Source organism: Entelurus aequoreus, linkage group LG11 (genome assembly GCF_033978785.1).
Source record: "Entelurus aequoreus isolate RoL-2023_Sb linkage group LG11, RoL_Eaeq_v1.1, whole genome shotgun sequence".
NCBI lineage: Eukaryota > Metazoa > Chordata > Actinopteri > Syngnathiformes > Syngnathidae > Entelurus > Entelurus aequoreus.
The window spans coordinates 27,021,939-27,036,019 of NC_084741.1; the positions used below are offsets into that span (position 1 = coordinate 27,021,939).

The following is a 14,081-nucleotide window of genomic DNA, read 5'->3' on the forward strand; positions in this document are numbered from 1 at the left end:
ACACAGACATTTTTGAGTGCAGGACCGGCGAAGTCAGAGTTGAGAACAGGTGATATGTATGTCTGTGTATAAAAAGTAATGCTCGACCGTCCAGTTGGTTGAGTGAGGACTAGACAGAACAAACTGTAACAAACTGTAACAAAATCTGCAGCTTCTCAATATTTGTATGGATAAATGTTCGTTGTGTGGACGTTTGTGGCTGCATGCCATAGAAGTTTGCTGCAGCTTGTTTGATGCAGACTGACAATGCTGCGGTGGGGTTGACTTGCCAGGTAGACAACTAACTGCTTGGACAAGTTTTTAATAGTTTTTGTTTCTTCCGCTTTTTCTTTTTCACACTTACTTTCCCAGTTGAAGTGCAGATTTATGTTAAACTCTGAGCAGCGCACAAAAGCACACGTCAACTGTTAAATCAAAACTAATGTTTGTTTCTTGTGAAGAAGAAGCATGAACAACAATGTGTAATGTACATAATATAAATTTGAGATGTTCTGATCAGGGATTTATGCTGCCAATTCCGATACAGATCATCAATGAGTGAGATCAGCTGATTCCAAATCACATGTATTAACAGTACATTTTTTTAATGTATTTATTAGGGCTGTGAATCTTTGGGTGTCCCACGATTCGATTCAATATCGATTCTTGGGGTCACGATTCGATTCAAAATCGATTTTTTTTTTTCAATTCAACACGATTCTTGATTCAAAAACGATTTTTTCCCGATTCAAAACGATTTTCTATTCATTCAATACATAGATTTATGTAGGATCTACCCCAGTCTGCTGACATGCAAGCACAGTAGTAGATTTTTGTAAAAAGCTTTTATAATTGTAAAGGACAATGTTTTATCAACTGATTGCAATAATGTAAATTTGTTTTAACTATTAAATGAACCAAAAATATGACTTATTTTATCTTTGTGAAAATATTGGACACAGTGTGTTGTCAAGCTTATGACATGCGATGCAAGTGTAAGCCACTGTGACACTATTGTTCTTTTTTTTAATTTTTTATAAATGTCTAATGATAATGTCAATGAGGGATTTTTAATCACTGCTATGTTGAAATTGTAACTAATATTGATACTGTTGTTGATAATATTCATTTTTGTTTCACTGCTTTTGGTTTGTTCTGTGTCATGTTTGTGTCTCCTCTCAATTGCTCTGTTTTTTGCAGTTCTGAGTGTTGCTGGGTCGGGTTTGCTTTTGGAATTGGATTGCATTGTTATGGTATTGCTGTGTATTGTTTTGTTGGATTGATTAAATAAAAAAAATAAAAAATAATAATTTTTAAAAAAAATTTTAAAAAATAAAATCGATTTTTTAAAAATGAGAATCGATCCTCAATCGCACAACGTGAGAATCGCGATTCGAATTCGAATCGATTTTTTCCCACGCTCCTAGTATTTATGGTAAGTGCTATAGACAATATCGACACAATATTTAAAACTACTTTCTTATTCTTTTTTATTACATAAAATTGTTTAATAAAAAGAAAGTCATTAATGCACAATACAGTAACTAAACAAAATCAAAATCTAACATATTTTCCAGACTATAAGCCGGTTTCATTTTCCCAAGCTTTGAACTGTGCGACATATGAAACGGTGTGGTTAATTTGTGGAATTTTCTTTACTAACGGGCACAATGTTTTGTATTCAACAAATAGTTTTCTAATAACACCAACAGACACTGAAAAGGTGTGTTATTGTTTGTGCTATGGCACCATCTTTTGGACAAGTTTGCTCACTGCATGTACTTCCTGTTTCATGCCTTGAACCATAGTGTTTGTGCTCCCAAGGATTTGTCATTCATCAATTCATAAACCGTCCTGTGTGTGATGTCTGTAGGAGTGTTTTTATGCATACTTAAAAGCGCTATCGTAATGTAATCAAGTTAGAATCGTTAGCATTGATTGATTGATTGATTGATTAGCCAATATGCTAACACATTTACAAGTGTCTGTGTTAGTATCATTAACTTACAATGGCATTATTTTTGTATCGTTTCAGTTTCGTAAATTCACCAAACCGTCACCGTGGAGTTATTGAGTATGTTTAGCTAATTGGAGAGCTAGCTTCCGCAGCTAGTGGGTTCCGGACGATTACTTTTTTTAAAGTTTGATCAGCTGTTTTACTGTTGTGTGATAGGCACCATTGGGAAACAATCAAAGTCTGTAAATAAACATTTACTGTAAATTCCAGACTATGAGCCACAATTATTTTCCTACGCTTTGAATCCTGTGGCTTATAAAACGGCGAAGCCAGTTTATGGATTTTTCTTCGCCAATGGCCATATGGCCTCAAAATCAATCAATCAATGTTTATTTATATAGCCCTAAATCACAAGTGACTCAAAGGGCTGTACAAGCCACAACGACATCCTCGGTACAGAGCCCACATACGGGCAAGGAAAACTCACCCCAGTGGGACGTCAATGTGAATGACTATGAGAAACCTTGGAGAGGACCGCATATGTGGGTAACCCCCCCCAAATCAATAATAATAATAGTATTAGCCAGAGCGGATCAACGTTTGCGATGGACATTAAACGTACATGGCAATGGCGATCACATAAATTTTTATGAAAATCGGCCGATATTGATCGGTGGCCGATTGATTTGTGTTCAATGGTTTTCATTAAACCCAAGCAAAGACAGTGGAATTGTGTGTTATTGTTTGTGCTTTGGTGCCATCTTTTGGACGAGTTTATCTTACTGCTTGCAGGTTAAAAATGTACTTCCTGTTTCAGTGTTTTAAACCGAAAGTAAAGCCTGGAAAATAGGGTACCATCTATTACTATTTTAAATCCTTTTTGCCTTCAAAGTCCTCCTGTGTTCAAGGAATGAGTTCCCTAAATTTGTAAACATGAATAAAAAACAAACAATAAAAAGATTTCAAGAGAATTTAATCACTGTCGTATTGATCATATAGTTGGATGGTTTCCATCCATCCATCCATTTTCTACCGCTTGTCCCGTTCAGGGTCGCGGGAGGTGCTGGAGCCTATCTCAGCAGCATTCGGGCGGAAGGCGGGGTACACCCTCAACAAGTCGCCACCTCATCGCAGGGCCAACACAGATAGACAGACAACATTCGCACTCACATTCACACACTAGGTTCGACACCACCAATTTATGGATTGGTCCAACCTCCTTACGTGCCGTGCACTTCTGGTTGCAACAATGTTTACATATCAACAGTTGGGAGCTCTTATATTATCTTCTCTCTAGACTATTAATATTCTACTTGTTAATTTCTGCTTACTTTCTGCTGTAAAATGCTTCCAGCTTCACTTATTAAACTTTACTAGACACATATATCTTGGTGCAGTTAGCTAGCATCCTTCTCCTACTTGAACTCGTGTATTACATGTTTAGCCTCATCCTCCAGTTATAATGATACTTAAGATACTAAGACATGCAGCTTTTTTGCTGTATTGGAGACGATCGTTATTAACTTAGGGAGTGTCTCCACGCTGTGTATAGAAATACATAATTAGCTGCTAGCTTGTCAACCGGGACCTCAAAATCAATGATAATAATAATAATATTAGCCAGAGGGGATCAACGTTTGCGATGGACTTTAAACGGCTTTACATACATAGCAATGGCGATCACATACATTTTTATGAAAATCGGACGATATTGATAGGTGGCCGATTGATCGGCACATCTCTAATATATAGTATAATATATTATTCATTATTATTCATCCCAAAGAGATGGTCAAAAAACAGCTTTACGATGATCTGTAAAACATAATCTATGCAACATTTTAACCAAAGAAGCACCATTATATGTTCTGTAGACAACAAGGAAGTGTTTCATATGTGTTTCAAGGTACTCCTAAAGTGAGGTACCACTGTATATTGATTATCCTATAATCACTGTATCGTCCGCTATTCCCATCACTAACAAACTTCTGATATCACAATATCTCCTTTGTTTGTTACCGTCTCCTGGTATTGGCATTTGGCGTAGCTGATGTCACTTAGGGCTTTTTGGTCCAGGGTAAAAAGGAGCTCCTCAGGAAAATGCATAGGTCGCACGCTGTCTGAGCCCTAAAGGTGATGATGGGGAAAAAGCAGAGAAGTGTTGTGTATTCACATAAATGATTGAAGACAAATAGCGTCTTTACCTTCCACTTGCCCTCTGTAGCTTTGAGTTGCTGGTCAATGTACCAACACATGGACACCAGGACCATGGCATCATACGGTGCATGCTGCAGAAACACTTATTTGGATTCTTCTTGGTCATGTAGACTCCTTTAACATATACTGTTGATAAACACTCACATCACAATTGGATCCAAAAGTACCATCGGCGAACGCAAGGGAGTTGTAGGATTTGTCTCCCCAGCGAATGGTGGGGTCTCCTGTAAGAGCCTCCAGGGTGATCTGCACAGAGAATTCCAATGCATATTAAAAACAAACCGCGTCAAAGGTCATGAAATGTTTTGTCGTGTGTACGTTTGTGTAGTTCTCTGCAGAGGAGTAGGGTTTGCTGTCATCCAGAGATATGATGAAGAGGCTGCTTTGAATTGTCTCCAGGATGCGTTCATTGTGGGGATCAATGCTTATAAGATGCTCTCTGGCCTGTAGGGACAAAAAACACAATTGGAAACAATACAGCGTCCTTTCTACAAGTGTAAGTTCTTATTTTTGGCACTTCTGACAGAATACCTGTCTTTTTATTAGGAGGGTCAATCATTTGTGTTAATTTTGATTCATTAATTACAGTCATATTTAGCGCACTATATTTTTTCATCGCGTAAATCTAATTCCTAGTCTTCAACATTACTGTTTCTGTATGCAAAGTTGCCTTATGCTTTCCTAGCAGTATGCAGCACTGAGATCATATGTAGCCACAATGTTAAATGGAGCGGAAAGGATGAATCATATCTATCAAATAGTGTAATCAGTAGTCAGAAGTGTTTTTATGGTTTGAAGGATGTCCTGTTTTTAGTATAGACAACGCTTTTTTTAAGCGAAACTAAACGAGCTATAGAGAAACGGCGTCACATTAATACTGTTATTACTTATCTGTACATCAATATGACTTATTACTTATACAACATATTTAAAATTAGACAAAGCACATTTAAATGGTAAAGAATGTTGTTTTAATTGCCTGTGCGTGTCGTAAAACCGCACGCACGCCTCATTTGCAGCGCTTGACGAAATAAAAGCCTGTCGATAATTATATATTACAACTTGTAAGTAAATATCTTCGTAGTCTGTTGTTTGAATAAGGTTTAAAACATGATCATGTTGCACATTGATGTATGTGTTGGTTTTCTGACATGGACTTGTTTCTTCAGCATTGTCCACACGTTTAAGTAAGGACTTTGGGAAGGCCATTCTAAAACCTTAAATCTAGCCTGATTTAGCCATTCCTTTACCACTTTTGACGTGTGTTTGGGGTCATTGTCCTGTTGGAACATCCAATTGCGCCCAAGACCCAACCTCCGAGCTGATGATTTTAGGTTGTCCTGAAGAATTTGGAGGTGATCCTCCTTTTTCATTGTCCCATTTACTCTCTGGAAAGCACCAGTTCCATTGGCAGCAGAACAGGCCAGAGCATAATACTACCACCACCATGCTTGACGATAGCCTTGGTATTCCTGGGATTAAAGGCCTCACCTTTTCTCCTCCAAACATATTGCTGGGTATTGTGGCCAAACAGCTCAATTTTTGTTTCATTTGACATCATATGGACAAAGATAAGACCTTGGAGGAAAGTTCTGTGGTCAGATGAAACAAAAATTTAGCTGTTTGGCCACAATACCCAGCAATATGTTTAGAGGCGAAAAGGTGAGGCCTTTAATCCCAGGAACACCAACCCTACTGTCAAGCATGGTGGTGGTAGTATTATGCTCTGGGCCTGTTTTGCTGCCAATGGAACTGGTGCTTTACAGTACTCTCTGTACTGTATTTTTGACCACTCCTCTTGACAAAATTGGAGGTAATCCTCCTTTTTCACATTGTCCCATTTACTTGGGACAATGTGAAAAAGGAGGATTACCTCCAAATTCTTCAGGACAACCTAAAATCATCCTCCCGGAGGTTGGGTCTTGGGCGCAGTTGGGTGTCCCAACAGGACAATGACCCCAAACACATGTCAAAAGTGGTAAAGGAATGGCTAAATCAGGCTAGAATTAAGGTTTTAGAATGGCCTTCCCAAAGTCCTTACTTAAACGTGTGGACAATGCTGAAGAAACAAGTCCATGTCAGAAAACCAACAAATTTAGCTGAACTGCACCAATTTTGTCAAGAGGAGTGGTCAAAAATTCAACCAGAAGGTTGCCAGAAGCTTGTGGACGGCTACCAAATGCGCCTTATTGCAGTGAAACTTGCCAAGGAACATGTAACCAAATATTAACATTGCTGTATGTATACTTTTGACCCATCAGATTTGGTCACATTTTCAGTAGACCCATAATAAATTCATAAAAGAACCAAACTTCATGAATGTTTTTTGTGACTAACAAGTATGAGCTCCAATCACTCTATCACAAAAAAAATAAGAGTTGTAGAAATTATTGGGAACTCAAGACAGGCCTGACATCATGTTCTTTACAAGTGTAGACCACGACTGTATGTACACATATTCATGTGATATGAATTTAAATAAAAATCCCTTTTTCCAGCATATTTTAGATGAGAGATCACAGTAATCCCCCTTTACCACTGTTAATTGGTTCCGTACATTACTGTGATAAATGAATTTTTTGCAAAGTAGGGATCATTAATTATCAACTTGACACTCTTTTCATCCAATATAGTAATGCTGCTTGAGGCTGGCCATGATACTGAACGGCATGCTCTCATTAGTTTGGTCTCATCTAGTGGCCAATACTGCTGTAGTATTGGTTTATTTTAGTTTATTTAGCAATTTGTATGCTTAGAAATGCTTAATTTACCGCAAAATGTTGTAGAATATGGTTTCAACAAAAGAATGCAATGTTGCCTCACCTTTGCCCATCGAGTCCTGTCATCAGAGGTAAGAGCGGCTACGCCCTGGCCGTCAGGTCGTCCTTGGCAACGTTCTTTCACATAGCTCAGCTGCCTTAACAGGTGAACCCACTTATGAAATAATTATTGTAAACAAGGAATATTTATATTTATTTTCATTCAATACCTGAGGAGTTCTGGCGGTGTGAGGATTTGTCCGTCACAAAGCGCATCAAACGTGAAAATCCGTCCTCGACACATCACAACCAGCTGTGAGGGACAGTTGCCCTCTTGCTCTGTAAGACACACAGACAGAAACACAACGCACACATTATTACAACAAGCAAGCTGAGAATGTTGCACATTTTCATACGTACCCGTCTTGAAGTAGCTGTAGAGGCAATCCTTCTTAACTCCAGGTACTTTGCAGGTGCAGAACAGCATTTTGAACTGATCCATATCTAGCGCCATTTTTCCAGCTTTCTGGGGCGCCATGCTCTCTCTAAAAGCACACACAGCAACCACAAGAAAATGAAGCATGGCATACGGCTCTAATTGAGGCTATACAGTAGGTGTGCATAAATCCTACTTGTAAATGAGATTCCAGTACTGTAGCGTGTGCCAGACGTTCACACTGGCCCTCTGCAGTTGTGTTCCTTCTGCAGGGGGCCAGCAGTGCTCCAAATAAGGAGCCGGCCCACCAAAGTTCACGTTAAGCTGCGAGGGGATGCGGACCTCCAGGTATGCGGCGTCTAACCACCACTCCTCCAGCTAAATGATTCAAATCAACATAAGATTACAATTGATCAGCGTTTATGCCCTATGATTACACAATTTCTCAAAATTTTTGGGACTATAAAAGGTCCCAAAGTTAAGAAAAAAAATAAATATATACATATGTATATATATATATATATATATATATATATATATATATGTGTATATATATATATATATATATATATATATATATATATATATATATATATATATATATATATATATACATATATACATATATGTATACATATATATACATACATACATATATATATATATATGTGTATACATACATATATATATATATACATACATACATATATGTATATATATATATATATATACATATATCCATCCATCCATCCATCCATTTTCTTCCGCTTATCCGAGGTCGGGTCGCGGGGGCAGCAGCCTAAGCAGGGAAGCCCAGACTTCCCTCTCCCCAGCCACTTCGTCCAGCTCCTCCCGGGGGATCCCGAGGCGTTCCCAGGCCAGCCGGGAGACATAGTCTTCCCAACGTGTCCTGGGTCTTCCCCGTGGCCTCCTACCGGTTGGACATGCCCTAAACACCTCCCTAGGGAGGCGTTCGGGTGGCATCCTGACCAGATGCCCGAACCACCTCATCTGGCTCCTCTCGATGTGGAGGAGCAGCGGCTTTACTTTGAGCTCCCCCCGGATGGCAGAGCTTCTCACCCTATCTCTAAGGGAGAGCCCCGCCACCCGGCGGAGGAAACTCATTTCGGCTGCTTGTACCCGTGATCTTGTCCTTTCGGTCATAACCCAAAGCTCATGACCATAGTTGAGGATGGGAACGTAGATCGACCGGTAAATTGAGAGCTTTGCCTTCCGGCTCAGCTCCTTCTTCACCACAACGGATCGATACAGCGTCCGCATTACTGAAGACGCCGCACCGATCCGCCTGTCGATCTCACGATCCACTCTTCCCTCACTCGTGAACAAGACTCCGAGGTACTTGAACTCCTCCACTTGGGGCAGGGTCTCCTCCGCAACCCGGAGATGGCACTCCACCCTTTTCCGGGCGAGAACCATGGACTCGGACTTATATACATATATTAGGGATGCAAATTATCGATTATTTCATTAATTGATAGTTGATAACCTTATCGATCGATCATCGATTAGTTGATAAAGCGGCGTTTTCCCCCCATCTGAGATTTCCCCTCAATAAGGTACAAAATCAAAATCAAAATTTTGCTGGTATAAAATACAAAGGACATTGTATTCCCTAATCAAATGTTTATTTGATACAAAAGTAAGTCATCTTTGTAACATGAGGAATATAATATAAAGTGCACTTTAGTCTTGTCACACATGCAAGACTTGGTAGTGGCAGCAGCCATAATAGCTAGCTTTATTTTATATAATCCCTCTTGAACTGGGAAAGGTGCCTAATGCCTATCTGTCAACTTGAAAAAATACAAGGAAGACATCCCTGAAAATTGTAACAGCAGGCAGCAAATAAGTAAGCCTGTTGGCTGTTGCAGTCTGCTGCAGAACTTCACCTTTGGACTCAGGTGAGGCTGACAAGAACTGAAGTGAAAAAACATGTCACTCACTCACTACTGTAAAGACAAGAAAAATAAAGTAACATCAAGTGCACAACATGCACAATGCACATCTTAGTCTGTCTCACAAACTATTAGAAGGCTAGCAGCCTGCAAGCTGCAACATTAATTGAATCCCTCTTGAACTGGGAAAAGTGCCTATATGACAGTCAACTTGAAAAAATATAAGGCAGACATCCCTGAAATTGTAAGTAACAGCAAAATAAGTAAACCTAAGCCTGCTGCAGAAGAACAGTCATTGATTCAACTTAACATTTGGGCTCAAGTGAGGCTGACAGAAGAACTGAATGAAAAACATGTCACTGCATAAAATAAAATAAAGTGCATGCACTATGCCCATCTTAGTTTGTCTCTCACAAACTATTAGTGTAAACATTAATGTAATAATCAGTCAGCTTGAAACAGGCTGACAACAACTTCAAGTAAACATTCCTGAAAGACAATGGTGATCGTGATAGTAAAATATTAAGCAAGCCAAGTTTAGCCAACCCTGGCTACAACAATCAACTTAATATTTAGATCATCAGGCAGGTGGACAATTGAAATTTTAACAAAGGGAAAAGTCACATTTTAGAGAAGGCTCTCTGCCTCATACATGTAACATGGCCCATGGGTACAATTGCTTATTCATTTTTATTCAAGTATATGAGCATGTCTACATGCTCAGGTGTGAGCCGTGAGCGCAGCTTGGTTACAGTAAGGCCACATGCTGAGAACACGCGTTCAGAAGGCACTGATGTAGCAGGGATACACATGTATCGTTTTGCCACTTTTGCCAACCTCGGATACCTTGCTTCATTTTTTCCCCACCAATCTGTGGGATGATTGGGATCAGAATCAAGGTTTGGCACAGCATCCTTCAGAAAACTGTCCAGCTCTCTCTCCACATCATTAGTGACCTGGTTGGTGTAGTAGGCACCCAGGAGTTGAACCATAGCAGATGTGTGTCTCTGTGGTGCAGCTTCCTGGACAGGCACGTCTGGCTGAGCCCCCTCCTCCTCCTCTCCAGTGGTACTGGCAGAGGCAGAGCTTGCTCCATCTGCTGTTGTGGATGTGGAGCTCACATCTTCTGCTTGAGCCAGTTCAAGCAGTTTGGCATTTGCTGAAATCCTCCTGGCTGGGCTGAGAAATGACAGGTGCTTGTGCCGAGGGTCCACCATCGTTGCTATCATTGGGGTTGATGTTAGGAAGTCATCAGATGCAATCTGTGTCAAATAAAAACAAATAAATAATATAACTTCAATTATTAATATAATAAGCAAGCAGTGCCACCTAACCTTACATGGGCAATGCATATTTTGTACAATGCTATGTATGTTTTGTATAGGTTATTTATTAGATGCTGCAATAATAATATTAATAATAGACATTAGCTGTTACCTTCATCCGTCTGCTCAGTGAAGCAGCCACTTTAGATTTGAATTCTGCCACTTTGCCTGAGTCTCCCTCGACTCTCTTCTTGAGGTGCACGTCGATTAAACCGAAGCTGATGGGATACGTGTTGGATATGGACACCTGAAGAAAAAAATATATATTAGTTGAGTTTAGTTCCTTTGTATAGAAAAGTTTCATAACAGTACAGATTCACAGGTTAGGTAAATAGGTACAAGGTCAACTAAAAGAAAGCTTACGTTTTCTTTCCCCCTCTTTTTTTTTACTCATAATATATGACATTGGAAATATATTACACAGAGAACAGTGATATGCATAAAGTAGCATTCAAATTCAAATGACAAAATCGTGCAAGGGGGGGGGGGGTGTAAAGTAATACTCTACCTCAGTCTCTGTAGACATCACGGTAGTTGCTGTCTTCAGAGCGACTAGAACAGGGCCCATTTCCTCCATGATTTTCCAGTGGTCGTCTCTGATCTCAAGTGTCCGAGCATCAGACAGCTTGGTGAACGTGCGGTCTGATAGTACGGCGCACACCGCCCACCGCTGCTCCACCAGTCTCGCAAACATGTCACAGACTGAATTCCACCTCGTTTTGCAGGATTGAATGAGCTGGTGGCGTTCCAAGCCCATTTGGCCTTGCTTGGTTTCCAGCGCTTTGGTGGCTTTAGTGCTGTGCTTAAAGTGTTTGACCAATCTTCCTGCAGCTGCGATGACTTGGTGCAGGGTCCCAGCGAAACCATCGTTGATGGCCAGTTGTAGGGTATGGGTGTAGCATGGAACAGAGGCCCAGTCGACTCGAGGTTGGCTGTTTGCTAAGACGATGTTACTCGCGTTGTCGTGAACACAGGCTATCACTCGCCCGGTCAGCCCCCATGCATGCACAATTTCATTCAGCCGTTCTGCTAAATTATCAGCCGTATGGCTCATCGGCATACTCTCTGTGGCTAGGACTGCCGACCTCATCAGCCAGTCCTCCATGTAGTGGCAAGTGACGGTGATATAGCTCTCTGTTGTATTTGACGTCCAACAGTCAGTGGTTATTGCTACATGCGTGTTGGCCAGTCGTGCTTTCAGCTCGGCTTTCTTTCTTTTGTAGCGAGCCTCTATGCGGGTTGTTATTGTTTCTCGAGAAGGGATTTGGTAGTCTGGCTCACAATAGTTCATCAACTCACGAAACCCCTTGCCATCCACAATGCTTATAGGCAGCATATCCTTTTCAACCATGTTGCAAATCCTCTGGGTGATGCCCTCTGCCCGTGCGTCATCACACACCGCTTTTCTTTTGGAAAACGCTTCGGCGACGGAGGGCTGGCCTGGCCGTGCTCCGCCTCCACTCTCTCCTCCAAGCACAGCGGCATGTAAACTTTTTAGGTGGTAATTTAACGAACTGGTTGAATTGTTGTACTTCAAAACAGCCTTACATATTTTGCACGTTGCATCGTCCTCTTTTAGGGTGAAATGTTCCCACACAGCACTTCTCTTGCGTCGCTTCATGTTTGTTTTTCTTCTCTCGCATGTGGACTCTCATGTGTACAGCGGACATGTAGGGCTGGTCACGTGATGGTGTTGCTGCTTGGAAAAAGTACAATAAGCAACAACTCCCTCGTGTGGACTAGCGAGGTATAAACTCAGCATTACCTTCACACAGAAAACCACCGCACCGACCGTGACAGAACGGAATTGTCAATTAATTGAAATCGTTAATTTTAATCGGGTAATTTCTTAACGGCAATTAATCGAAAATCGATTAATTGTTAACATCCCTAACATATATATATATATATATTTATATATATATATATATGTATGTATATATATATATATATACACATATATATATATATACACACATATATACACATATATACACAAAAACATTTATCCCTAATTAAGAATTTAAACGGTATTACTGAATGTCTGGAATTTTACCGTCGGTTTATCATTATGCCGTTTACCGTTACATCCCTTTTATTTATTTATTGATATATATATATATATATATATATATATATATATATATATATATATATATATATATATATATATATATATATATATATATATATATATATATATATATATATATATATTTATTATTGATCTATTTATATATATATATATATATATATATATATATATATATATATATATATATATATATATATATATATATATATATTATTGATCTATTTATATATATATAGATATATAAATAGTGTATAAATGTCTTTATATATGTATAAAGACATTTATACATATATATTAATTTATTTATTTTGAGGGAAAGGGGGATAACAACTGGACACATACCCCCTAAACTGGCGTATGCCCATTTTTTTGTCAGATATATATGTATGAATACTATATATGTATGTATATATATATACATATTTAATGTGCATATATATATATATATATATATATATATATATATATATATATATATATATATATATATATATATATATATATATATATATATATATATATGTACTGTATACATTTTTTTTATGGACAAAGAGGAAAAGTTCTGTGGTCAGATGAAACAAAAAGTGAGCTGTTTGGCCACAATACCCAGCAGTATGTTTGGAGGCGAAAGGGTGAGGCCTTTAATCCCATGAACACCAAACCTACCGTCAAGCATAGTGGTGGTAGTATTATGCTCTGGGCCTGTTTTGCTGCCAATGGAACTGGTGCTTTACAGAGAGTAAATTGGACAATGAAAAAGGAGGATTACCTCCAAATTCTTCAGGACAACCTAAAATCATCCGCCCGGAGGTTGGGTCTTGAGCGCAGTTGGGTGTTCCAACAGGACAATGACCCCAAACACACGTCAAAAGTGGTAAAGGAAAGGCTAAATCAGGCTAGAATCAAGGTTTTACAATGGAATTCCCAAAGTCCTGACTTAAACGTGTGGACAATGCTGAAGAAACAAGTCCAAGCTAATAATAATAATAACTTCTATACAGTGTTGTTTTCGTCAACGATGACGATGACGAAATCATTTCGTTGACGCCACTTTTTTTCATGACGATAACGAGACGGTGACGAGATAAACATGTCTCTCTGATGACGAAAACATGACGAGACGTGTGTGAGTTTTCGTTGACGAGACGAGAACGGATGAAAATGTTAGTGGGTAATCTGTCAGACGTTTAAAATGCATGACATTTCTGTTTATTGTGTGTGTCAATTAAAACCACGCCCACCAACTGGCGTGCAGCGCACAACATGCTCAACACGTCAGACTGTTGTTACTCATCAGGCAATGGACCGTGATGGCGGCGGCAGTTTCAACACAGGGGCTCGGTGGTCGCAAACGTAGAGACGACATATGGGTGTATTTTAAATATAACCCAGCAGAT

General features: G+C 39.4%; 2 protein-coding genes across 10 annotated transcripts in view; both read right to left on the minus strand.

Annotated features, from left to right (window-relative positions):
* The window catches only part of crot (carnitine O-octanoyltransferase), a 38,277-nt gene that overhangs the window by 9,616 nt on the left and 14,580 nt on the right, over nt 1–14,081 (minus strand). For 3 of the 7 annotated variants that reach the window (XM_062062814.1, XM_062062812.1, XM_062062813.1), the window contains 8 exons: nt 7,545–7,726; nt 7,333–7,457; nt 7,143–7,251; nt 6,977–7,070; nt 4,472–4,597; nt 4,298–4,399; nt 4,141–4,224; nt 3,956–4,063 (listed from right to left, as the gene is read on the minus strand). In XM_062062814.1, coding sequence (XP_061918798.1) covers nt 3,956–4,063; nt 4,141–4,224; nt 4,298–4,399; nt 4,472–4,597; nt 6,977–7,070; nt 7,143–7,251; nt 7,333–7,457; nt 7,545–7,726 — 930 coding nt within the window. Of the gene's footprint in view, nt 1–3,955; nt 4,064–4,140; nt 4,225–4,297; nt 4,400–4,471; nt 4,598–6,976; nt 7,071–7,141; nt 7,252–7,332; nt 7,458–7,544; nt 7,727–14,081 lie in introns of those variants that run through there. The other 4 variants (XM_062062816.1, XM_062062818.1, XM_062062815.1 and 1 more) reach the window with 2 other exon arrangements.
* Nucleotides 9,180–12,368, minus strand: LOC133659922 (E3 SUMO-protein ligase ZBED1-like). 3 transcript variants are annotated; one of them, XM_062062810.1, is made up of 4 exons: nt 11,098–12,368; nt 10,702–10,836; nt 10,221–10,526; nt 9,180–10,135 (listed from the first exon to the last, which is right to left on the minus strand). In XM_062062810.1, the coding sequence occupies exons 1-4, from the start codon at nt 12,208–12,210 to the stop codon at nt 10,013–10,015; spliced, it is 1,677 nt and encodes a 558-aa protein (XP_061918794.1). In that variant the 5' UTR covers nt 12,211–12,368; the 3' UTR covers nt 9,180–10,012. The 3 variants fall into 3 exon arrangements, with proteins under 3 accessions (XP_061918794.1, XP_061918793.1, XP_061918795.1); XM_062062811.1 differs by having other exon boundaries at nt 9,182–10,526; nt 11,098–12,053; nt 12,138–12,285; XM_062062809.1 differs by having other exon boundaries at nt 9,181–10,526; nt 11,098–12,365.

Coding starts and splice junctions, on each gene's coding strand:
- LOC133659922 (XM_062062809.1), bottom strand. CDS start 12,210: ATGAAGCGACGCAAGAGAAGTGCTGTGTGGGAACATTTCACCCTAAAA. Junction 10,837..11,097: donor TGATGTCTACAGAGACTGAG/GTAGAGTATTAC, acceptor TTTTTTCTTCAG/GTGTCCATATCCAACACGTA. Junction 10,527..10,701: donor CACTGAGCAGACGGATGAAG/GTAACAGCTAAT, acceptor TATTTGACACAG/ATTGCATCTGATGACTTCCT.